Genomic DNA, 12,355 nt, shown 5'->3' on the forward strand with positions numbered 1-12,355 from the left:
TAAAGTATATTTCTCTTTCAAAAGCAAGCAAACACACTCAATGCAACAAATACGTTTCCACATCAAAACCCTGGAAACATAAGAAAAAGCAGCCTTACCTTGGTAAACAAAGTGAAATCCTTTGGCTGTTTCAGTTCCATTTGTGGTAAACTTGAGCGTTATCTTGTTTCCTGAACTCAAAGGGAGTGTCTCGCCTAAATGACAAAAATCATAGAGAACATTATTGACTCTTTTAGAGGATGCTGTTTACACATGTCCACAGAACATATAAATACACTAACATATAATTAACAAATTATGAACATAAACTCTGCATGACTTTATTAACTGTGATTTAAATGTAGCGTCTAATTTGATCTACAATCTATAGTCAGTGCAATTGGAAATTGGAAGTGAAAATGGTAGATCTGATGTTTTTACAGTGTGTCACAGTCTAATCAAGAAGCGTGTGACAGCAATTTACAGCAGCCAGTTTGCTTTTGTTATTTTAATTAGGATCTCAGGAGTTTATTCACTTTTAATCATAATAAATTATGCATCATCATTGTTTCATTATCATCATAACACAAATGTGCAAAGGAAAAATAAATATCTTTATCCTTGGCATCATTAAGCTGCTAGGATTTTAGATTTCTAATTTGCCTGGGAAAAATAGTTATTTGAATCAAGCTGAGAAATGGATGTGCTTTCTTGCCTGCAGTGCAAAATGCTGTGCTGGACAGAACTACTCATACGCATGAGCTAGAAACATGAATAACATTTACATTATGCTTAAGGGTTTTGTTATACGTTTTACCTGAGTGTGATCCATGTATGGAGGAGAGAAGGGCTGAATCTGTGAACGATCCGTCATAGATCTCGACCACATCACTGGTCAAAGTCTGGAATACCACAAACTGACCAAACAACACTGCAAAGAAAGAAGCACGGACAAAGAACAGAGGACAATACATCAAAACAGGATTGTGGCAAACACAAATTATGAGTCACAATTCAGCCCATTCACTGGGGGTTTTATTGTACCTGGATTGCAATTATCAGGTAAATTGGTGAGAATTTACTTTATTATTATTATTATTATTATCTTTTTTCATAATGTTTCGAGAGTCTGGCTGCTGCTTTGACAAAGCTGACACCTTGAACCCGTAATACTGAGGTTAATGTTGTTTTTACTGCAATACTCCCTTTTGCTTGAGGGGTCATCTATCCAATCTGATTTGCATGTGTCTCTCACCAGATGGGCACGACGGACATATAGACGTATATATTTCATAGGAGCAAATGATGGCAGTAAATCCTAAACAACAAAACAGTAATATGACTTTCATGTGCTGCTGTGACTCTGCTGTGTGTGTGTGTGTGTGTGTGTGTGTGTGTGTGTGTGTGTGTGTGTGTGTGTGTGTGTGTGTGTGTGTGTGAGTCAGTCAGAGAATCACTAGAACAATTCTACAAATGCTTGACAAGAAGCAGGTAAACACAAACGTCATGGGTGTGCTCCATGTTCGTGTTGACAATTTATTTACATTTGTGTTGGTCAAACCAGTACTTTGTAAAGTTTAAATTTGTATGAAGTTCTTTCTTGCCTACAACCTTACTAAGAATCTTTAACATTTGTTAAATGTTTGTACAGATTAGTTCCAATTTAACCAGCAGGCTATTGTTTATATTTTATAAATCCCTTAAGTGAAGCTATTTCATACATATGTTGTTTACAGATATCTCTGCTCTCTTATAATCTTCGCGTGAAGTTTAGATATATGTGTGTACTGTAATGTTAGGTTTTGATCGATTGTATGTTGACTTGGGTCCGGGCTGCAGAGAAGAGGGAACGACTGGTGTTGTTGTTAAATCCTCTGCGCCGATCATTAATGCTTCGCTGGAGGGGCGCGTGCAGCCGCTCAGGCGGCTCGGTATCGTTCCAGCACCGGGAGTAACAGCTGATTAAGCTCTGGGTCTAACCTGTATAACGTCAACCACAGAAAGCTAGCCTGATCCGGCGGGGAGTTGACTAAACTGATGCAATCTGCTGACTGCTAACGGAAGATCTGTCCGTCACCCATCTCTCTTACACACTCTACGTCCAGCGAATCAGCCTCCCGGGAACGGTGAGCACGAGGCGGGGGTGCGAGTCGTTTTCTCGTTTCTGCCACTTGGATTAAACCAAAAGAAATCAAATCGTGCAGAGATCATGGATGTAATGTTAAAAAGCCACGAGTTACAACACTGTTACCTCGTTTCAGCTGGTAGGCTATATCTTACACATTGAACCTTTAAGAAACATCAACAGCTGCAATAAAAAAGAAAAATCAATTTTTGGTGCAATTTACTTCCTGGACAGTAGCTTTTTATAAGTCACCATTTCTTCAAGCAAATCTGCTCACTTACTGTAAACCTTTGTGTGACATTTCCATAACAACATATAATTAGGAATTCCTTTGATTCTTGTACCTCGTTGGTATGCCATGGCATTTACCGTGTGGAGAATAACCTTCACACAACAGTGTGAGTGTGAAACTCAAAGTTCAACTAAAATCCCATTTGGTCTTCCCTCTTTGAAATCAAAAAATAATCTTAGTATTGTTTTACTTTTATCACTTATATTATTACTTTTTTCAGAAATGCTCTTTTCCACTCCTACGGTTTAGGCAAACCGCCCTGAGGGGCGTGTCAGTGTCCACGTTAGATTGACAGTTGGCAGGCTGAGCCCCAGTAACCTGTGCTGTAGCTTGTGTGTTATGGGCAGATAGTGTGTAGTTAGCGGTAGTGAACAGTAAAGATCACACCAGCATCTAAATGTACATTTGCAGAATGCTTTTTAATGCAGCTAATAAGCTATAGCGTGCAAACTAACGTTAGCAGTGCACGTTTCCTCTGTGAATATGTGTTTGATGGCTCATTCAACAAGGTGCTGAACAAGACACTTCTAAATCTAATCTCAGTTGTATGACCATCTGCATGTGATGCAACTGCTTTATGAAAATAAAATGAAGCAAAGAGGGCGGCACAAAAAATATAAAATATGTCTCTTGAGTAATTTAGAGAGCATGCAAGGTTACTAGAAAAAGCAGCTACGCCAATATTGTGTCACGTTGTATGAACTGCATGGAGAGCGCATCTGAACAATATCGCTGTAGAGTCTGACCTTTAATTTAATTTATCTTCTTTACTTAATGACATGTCATGTGTGAACATTATTGTTCATCACATAAGTAAATCTAATCCTTAGTTTAAAAACAGTGAGGGAAAGTACTGAGAACGTGTGGTAATGAATAGGAAAGGATCTAAATAATGTCCTGCATGAATATTCCAATTAACCACTCCTGATTATATCAATGTGTACATGGCCTACAGGATCACTACTTCTGTCATAACATGTGAGTGTGTGCTGCTGTGCATGCCAGTGTGCATCAAAGTACCGTATGTTGGTGCATTTCAATGGTAGAATATCATCCTCAATCTCTCCCTTTTTAATATTTACACACTTTTCGTATATCCCACTCTCTCTTCTCCCTTTCTCTCTACCCTTCAACCTGATGGGTGATTATCGCATTAAGTTGGTTTTTTTGTGTGTGGCATAGGGCTGAGCTCATTAGCATGCTCACCGTGTTTTCCCCAAACCCCAGCTTATATCTGTCAACAATTAGGCAAAAACATCCACAGTGTTGGTCGTTAATTTAAGCGATGCACATGACACAACAGGCTCCTATTACGGTTTAGGCAAACCTCCATCACATCACCAACATAACTAACCTTACTCTGTGCCGTTCTTGTCAAATGGAAAATGATTCCTAGCGAGCCTGCATCACAAGCTCTCTGCACTACGAGCCAGGTATCACAACCATAATGAAATGTGATCTATAAGGAGGAGCAGGTTATGCAAATAAATGAAAAACTTTCCAAGACAATGAATTCCCAATTGTCTCACTCAGTGTTAATGATCCAGTGTGTGGGATGGCTTGAAAAAGGTTCATTTAAAAGAATAATGGTTAATTTACACCGTCATAGCTTGAGCACATTATAACTATTATTATTATTTGTTATTAACTACATTCTAACCAATTAACTAACATTGTAGAAGCTGCAGTCAGTTAATGTGTCGTGAAAATAAAGTAGCAAGTTTTAAACTATTGAAAGCAGCTGCTCTAATTGGTACACAGAAATGCAGGTTAACTATAATTGGGTCACATTGTAAGGAGCAGACTTCAAATGGCCAAAACTGCTAAATGAAAAGGCTGTTTTTGGCCAGTAATAGCTCTCGCCAATGTGTTAGCTGCATCCACATGCCCCAAGGCAAAATACACACAAGACCCACCTGCAAAGGTGTAAAAGAAAAGAAAAAAAAGAACTGGTAACAGAGGCAATTGCTAAAGGTAAAAAATGGCAGCATATGTTTGTCCTTCTGGCTATGAATTATGGAGCAGCTTCCTGTCATCTTCACTTTGTAGCAGTTTGGCTCTCCTCTGGCATGTAGCCTCACAGTACAGCACTGTAAAACTGTTATACCTGCCACATAACTAAGATGGACACGGCAAGAGAGAGAATAAGAGGCAGAGTAAGAAACAAAATAGAGACTAAACACCCCCTAACAGCCACTGGAGGCAACGCTGCAATGGTGGTTTGGATCACAAAGCGACCGACCAAAATTCAAACATTCAAGGATCATTTATTGTCATTCTGCAACACGGGGCTGCACAATGAAATGCAGAGTAGCCCAAATGACAGTGCTGAAGATATAAAAACAAAGGAGCTGTTGCACATACTGCACATTTCCTAGCTCCATAATAATGGTGCTTCACTTGTTTTACTGTGTGATATGAAACAGATTGAGCACACACAACAGCCAAAGACAGCCTTGTTTGGTTGTCTGACATAGCGAAAATATAAAAAATGTACAAATGTATAGACACAAAAGGTGTATACACACAGAGCCGCACCGACAGCAATGTCTCTTTATCTGTTGAGTAGTGAGAATGCCTATGGCTGAACCATGGTCTGAATAAGAGATGATTTTCCCCTTAGGGACAGCTCACTGCTGTGGTATTAGCATACCAACACCGTGCCGTGTTGAATAGGCTACACTCCCCGGCTTTGTGAACACACACACACACACACACACACACACACACACACACACGCACATGTACACAAACTCTCACAAGTACAGCGTTGTTCATTTCTTCCTCTAATCCAAAGGCAGCCATGCATGACTCCAATCTGCTCCTTTGCTGTAATCATGTCCAGATATTAAGTCAATAAATCATTGTAAACTTGTTACCTAATTTATGCAGGACTATGATGAATCTTTTGTCCTCTGGGCCTAGTCATGGTAGTGTAACTTAATGCACTTGAACAATGGACAACATTCACATGCCTGCAACTTCACCTTGAATTATCATAAAGCAGTTAAGTTGCTTTAATGGGATACCTCTTTTGGGTATTAGATGATGGTTTCATGCATTCCTATATCTAATACTGCTATGCCTGCTGGGCTTAAATAATGAACAAAATGTATAATTACAGGTTGATCCTACTTTCATGTGATAGTAATCTAATTCTCCTTCGGTTTGAAAGCAGTCCTTTTGAAAAATGTGAGAAGAAGCTGTCATGGTTTCTAACATCCCTGGGGGGTTTCTGACAGATACAGATGGATTTAGGAGACTGTTTTAATCAACCACATGGTTAAAACAATCTAGTCTGGGGATCATACATAAGAGTAATTTACAGAAGACAAAGGGGTTGTAAGATTAGCACATTCACATACGGTTAACACTTTATAAAAGATACACCTATCAAGGGTTGCATAAGAAATTTCTACGTCAAAACAAACAAAATTCTTTGAGGCATGGAGTCAACAAAGTGACTTCATTCTGAGTCAATATAAACAGTTTCTGCAGATTTTTTTCCACTGCATTCTCTCTGTGAAAATCCATTTACCATCACATCTCAAAGGTGCTCTACCAGCCTGGGATCTGGAGAAAGTGCAGGGAAGTGAAGTAAGTTAAGATCACTGTCATGTTCTTGGAACCATTTTGGGAGGATGAGTGCTTTGTAACTAGGCTTGTTTCAAGTATGCATTTGGAAAAGTGTAGACTCTGGGGTGTAAATGGCGCTCAGATGATATTAAGAGTAATGTGGGTGAAGAAAACATCTCCGCACAATTACACAACAACCCACCTATACGGTGTGTGGCTGGGAAGATGATTCCACCGTTCATAGAATTTATTTGCCTATCAGTCTTTTAATTCTTGTAAATAAAAAAAGTTTACATTTAGCGTGTTTTTAATTACACGTTTCACCATGTTGACATGAATAAACTATTTATGCTAAATGTTTATCATACACACAAATTAGGCGAGACTTATCTGTTCATCAAGTTTGTGATCTGTTTTTGTCAAATATGTCTGACAAATTGTTTATTTTCACATCACTGGAAATGATGTATGCAAACCTGTGATAGATACATCTTTCCTGTGCAACATTAGAAATAAGCATTGGGTGAAAATGTTGTTAAATACAATACTTTCTTTGTGAAAGTGTATATTGTTAACTGCACAACACAAGGTGATTGTTGCTTTGGCTTTTGATATTGTTTAATTTCCTCTGAAGAAAGGTGCAGTTCCTATATTTCTGTTAACATCAATAGGAATTAAGGAAATTAATTACTTTGATTGTAAATTCCATATTGGGGCCAAATATGTCAATATAAAACTGACAGATCAGTGTTAAAGGTTAGGGCATTAAAATAAAACTAACATGTAAGGGCTCCCCTTTAAAAAGGGAAAACAAGAGCAGACAACACATCTGCCCCTCCACTACAAACGCTGTCTGCACTTTTCATTTTTCATCTGGTTCCCTTATCATCTCAGGTTTTGGGAAAGAGACCTTTCACTGTCAAAAACAAGGGCATGTGCTGCAGATAGGATCATTACAATACAGCAGGGAAGAGAAATGTCATAATCTTAGAAAGACTCTTTCAGTCTCCATCTCTCCACCCTTTGCTATTTGATCTTCCCTCTACAAAATGAACGAGCATCGCCCACTGGATCACTTGTGTGTTGTGAGTCATTCATGGTTTGTCAGAAAAATCATGTATGCCGGCCAGAAGAAAACAAAATCCTTAATGCAAGGTTGAGCTCCTCCTGTGTGTATTCCTAATTGAACAAAAATGTTTCTGCCTGAAAAGGTTTGCCGTTCATAATGTGTAAATGCTTACCAGCATCTATGAATTTGTGTCTCTCTGAGCAGCAACATATATGTTTTGGGGTCATTTAAAGAAAATGCTTGTGTTAGTAATGTTTTTTTCTCTGTTACTATCTAACCTAAACAAGCCAATCTGCCCGGGTTATGTTTATCAGTAGCATTACTTTTAGTCACAGGTATGGGAGCAGGAATTATTATCATCACTGCCGCCTCACAAAAACAGATTTATATTTGTTTTTCATGCAGTAAAACTAGTTTATGTAGCACCTAGTATTACAACAAGTGGATGAGCAAAGATATATACACCATTACAATGTTACTAGAAAAGAAGAGTCTGCAGCAAAAGTAGAGAGGGAAACTCTGTTCCACAGCGTATGGCTTTTAAAACAAATCTACAAAACACACAGTATACTTGCCTAAAATGTAAATATTAATAATTAACTACCTACCCAACTGGCTAACCAATCACCCATACTAGATGACTGCCAGCGTAATCAGCAGATACTGTATTAAATAACCACTTTTCTCCACGTTCATGCATGAAATTAGACTTCAATATTTGAACGTAATCATTTATAGTTTAATCCCACTAACATATTAAGCAAAAATAGAAAAGGAGCCTATTAACAGATTACACGTACATCACTGTAATCCATCTGAAAGTACTCGTGTTGCAGACCATCTGGTTCGTCAGAGCATCTTTCCGTGTTCCACGTATTACAATGAGACAGAACAATCTCCTGGACTGGCTGCCAGCTGAGGCTACAGCTTGCACACTAGAAAAACATTTCCTACACAAGGACATAAAAGTTGATCTGAAAACCTCTTCATAGACAAGATTCAGGTAAAGATGCTGTCAAACTTTCCTGCTGCAATGAAGGATTTGTGGTTAAATATTCAAGGTTACATTAAGTAGTTACTCATATTAGTGGCACTACGGCATTTCATTTTATTCAGGTATGACAAACTCAACAAAATCTTGTCACATCACATTCATTCTCGGTGGTGATAAAGTAATTTAGTTTGAGTATTTATCTCAAATGGAGTATAACAAAGAGATAAGAGGCTCTGGTTATCATGTATCATGTTGAAGATAATCAACTTGACGTGAGTGAAGGGCCTCTCTTGCCCTCTCCCTTTGCCTCTGTCTGAAAGGGACTTTGTCCAAGAGTGAAGCTGAAGTCGGCTCTCAAACTTCAATTCAGATCCAACTTGGTGAATTAAGGATTTCTACCAAACCAGAGTTGTCAAAAGACGGTTTTGATTAGTTTTATTTAGTTTCTGTTGTGTGTGTTTTACGATGATCAGCGAGGTAAAATGACCGTTACTGTCGATAGAGCGTGGTGACTTTGAATAGAGCATATTCATTTCATGTCTTTCGACGTTAATAATAATAATATTTTTCTTTTTTTCCTCCCGTCGTCAGGTTAACCCTACCTACAGCCACCATCGACAGCCGGGGTTGCTGTGGAGGAGAGATTGGTGCAATTTCACTTGTATGGCAGGTTCAGGAGAAGTGTGCTTGCTAAGGACGGAGGCAAGTCTAATTGCACAAATCCACTAACTCCTCCTCTCTGGGTTTTTGTTAAGACAGGAACCCCGTCTTGTCTTCAACAGCTATCTGGCATTTTGGCTAACAGTGTGGTCAGAGAGGAGCTGTCATTGTCGAGCAGCGGAAGGCAGCTTCTCAAAGGTCTGTGATATCACGTGAAAACTCTGGACCTTTTAAATATAACTCCAATTCAATGTGTAGCATTTAGGGGGGTCTATGATCAGAAATGGAAATGAATATTCATAACTAAGTTTTCATTAGTGTATCATCATCTGAAATAAATAATTGTTTTGTTTCCTTAGAATGGGCCCTTCATATCTACATAGGGAGTGGGTCCTCTACCATGGATGTTGCACCGCCAAGTTTCTACAGACTAACTAACTCTGGCTCTAGAGGACCTTTTGCATGTTGATGTTACCTGAAGGTCACTGTAGGTTCTCAGTTGGTTGTAATCTGCAACCTCATCGCTAGATGCCACTTATTCCTATATACAGGATCTTTAACAAATGTTCTTTTGCTCAGTCAAGCTACATGGCCATGATGGCAGCTAATTAAAAAAGGTGTATAACAGAGGTTCCTACTGGTATGGAGACACTCGGGTATATACTATCATTGGGTCACGCTGTGAAAATAAATTGTTCAGGACGCTCCTAATGTAACTAGAATGTAATGCAAGCCAGTCTTTGCCCACAGCCACCGCATTAGCTATATGTGCCTTAAGGCAAAATATGTACAGAGCCCACATAAGGTGTTAAAGATATTCCCAGCACAAGCAGCAGCAAAAGGTAAGTAAAATGTCAGCATATGTTTGTCCTTCTGGCTATGAATTATGGACGATCTACCTGTCGTCTTTGCTTTGTGGCAGTTCAGGCCTTCTGAGATTCTGGGCTGTGACAGCATACACAAGCCTCATTTACAGAAACCAGAGGGATTTTATGACAGCACAGACACATATATTTTTAATGTTCCATTATCACAGTGAAATTGCATCAGCCCTTTTGGCAGGGAGTATGTGGCTGCACCTTGGCACGAGCAGCATCCAGTCCATTAGGCTTCTATCTTGGGTAAAAAACTCCTCTCTGTAGACTGAAAGCTGTAAGTAATGGTCACTTCAAGAGAGAAGAGTAGAGGAGGAAGAGGTAAACATATGTTCCCGGCTACTTTCACTTCCAGTTTGAGATGCACTTTTTTATTTGCTTTATCATCGTTTTTACTTGTTGACTTAAATAAAGAAACAGAAGTGTACAGTACTCTTCAGGAGCGCATCTGACAAGTAGCACAAACCATTGCACTCACACCATGGGTACACAGAATGTCATCACCTTGAGAACAATAAGTTGTCAAATCCAGTCAATGCAGTCATTCAAGTGATTGTTCGACACACTCTAATACCCATACCCAAAACACATTGTACATCAAGGTGGCAGAGATCACAGTTCATACTAGGTTAATCACACAGAGTAGTGTATGAACTGTAAGCTGAGGCAGACAGAGAAGGTAATGGCTTTTGTGTGGGATGTAGCAAATCATGTACCAGGGAGGCCCCAGGCATAATCTTACTCTCCAGCGAACATCACTGATGAGTCAACAATCAGCCCCCAGGGTCAACGTTTTTTATGATGGCGCTCAGCAACACTTCGTTGCTCTCTCCCTGTGTTCTCATTCCGTGTCTCGCTCATTATAACTCTCCCTCATTATCACTCTCTCCATCTAACTTGTTCTCTCTGAGCCTTTCCACCAAGATCTATGTGCCTCTTTCTCGTTGTTAGACTCACTCCCTTTACCGTTTGCAGTCTCCAGTCTCTAACTCATTCTCTGTCCATCTTGTTGCAGCGCAGATTTATTACTGCAATATGTCAGGGCTCCCGTCTCACCTCCTGACACATTCTGTGGCAACCAATATGCATATGTTGTTGTTAGTATTATATAGACACATACACTGCAGCTATAAAAAAAAGCCTTGAGCAGATAAACAGAGGTGACTGAATGTCTTTGAAATCAAATTCACCAATGACTCATTATAAGCATCCTTCTGGAGAGTATCTACCAGGGACTACCTTAGGATGAAATGCAACTATTGCAAAGTTAACCAATAAATACCAATGTTAACCACAAATATGGTGTTATAATGGTTATTCGATCTGCTACAGAAACCTAGTTTAAATTAGGTCCAGAGCTGGAGACATATATAGTGATACTATTGCAGAGTGTTGCAAGGAGTGCATTCAGAGTTAGACTCAATTTTCAACTTCAGTCATGTAAATGTCTTCTGACAATCATCTCACTTTTAATGACATGTTTAGCTACAAAGTTGATTTTCAAAGGTTATCTACAAAGTTAATGATATTTGGAGTTAATGTAGCAACATCGAATTGGGGATATTTCCTGAAAAATTTAATTCCCAAAAAGAAAGCACATATTATCTTACAAAAGAGAAAGTAGACGGATACAAGAAATACTACGGAGCGTACTGCTAATTGGAAGAATGTGGTTTCCCTCTGAAGCCATCAAACATCCACAAAGGATGCTGCACCAAACAAACACATCCTCAAGGCTAAATACAAAATATTCAAACTTAAGCCGGCAAAAAAAAATCAATTCACCTTGAAGCACGGTTTGGCATTTTTGTCAAAGATTTTAATTATTTTTCGCCTATATACCAGTACACACGTTTGAGTGTCAAACTATCTCAACTGTTGAACCAACGGCCTTGGTGTAAACAAGAGTAAACTCCCGTGGGGCAGTGTATGCCTGTATGTTTACAAGCAGTGCCCAAGGCAAATGTTGTTATTCATGAATAATTCATGTTTAAAAAATAAGCAGAGTTATTGTTTGAAATATGACTACAACCATTATTTCAAGAATTCAACATTAAAAGGGCAAGACAGATGCACATTGTACCTTAATGACATCTGAATGATGCAAAGTAAAATAACATAAACAGTTCATAAGTATGAGGGCTGAGCAACCAAAAAGATGGCTCACAAATGAATATAGAGCTTTTTTTACTGACTATACTCTGTGTCTACTGCCAGCTCTATTTTTATTATAATTTGTATGATTATCAACTGGAATACAGTGCATAAATGCTTATATGAACATGAAGGCAACAGATAAGACCAGAAACTGGGTATCCAAATTGTTAATATACGTCATGTAGGACCAGCAAGTCCTATGCAAAAACAGACATTTCTTTGTATGATTGAGAGGAAGCTTCAGGCAGAACTGAACTAAATTACACTGTGGAGCATTATGACGTAGTGGATGGATGTTTATTATGTGCATACATTATGTTCGTATATCAGGTGCAAGATGTGGTCCAACATTTACACCCATCCACAGGGTTTGTTAAATCATTCAGACAAAATGACAGCTTGGGCAAAATACAGTAAATCTATACAAACTGTACTATGATAACTCTAAACAACAACATCTGCCAACCTTCAGCACATGTATAAACATACAAAACTGTTTCAGCCGTCGCGTAAATTAACCCTCCAGTGCATTTAGGAAAAGCTCCAACAGATAAGACAAAACAAAAAGAAGGAATGTAGCGGGTAGTGTCATCAGTATTAGTCATATATGTATGCAAGCACAGATCGT

At 38.8% G+C, this 12,355-nt stretch overlaps 1 protein-coding gene across 1 annotated transcript in view; it reads right to left on the minus strand.

Moving 5' to 3' along the window:
* The window catches only part of LOC115021174 (CUB and sushi domain-containing protein 3-like), a 205,022-nt gene that overhangs the window by 92,562 nt on the left and 100,105 nt on the right, over nt 1-12,355 (minus strand). The window contains 2 exon segments of the mRNA XM_029451384.1: nt 99-194; nt 797-910. Of these exon segments, the coding sequence (XP_029307244.1) occupies nt 99-194; nt 797-910 (210 nt within the window).

This window comes from Cottoperca gobio, chromosome 16 (assembly GCF_900634415.1).
Source record: "Cottoperca gobio chromosome 16, fCotGob3.1, whole genome shotgun sequence".
Lineage (NCBI taxonomy): Eukaryota > Metazoa > Chordata > Actinopteri > Perciformes > Bovichtidae > Cottoperca > Cottoperca gobio.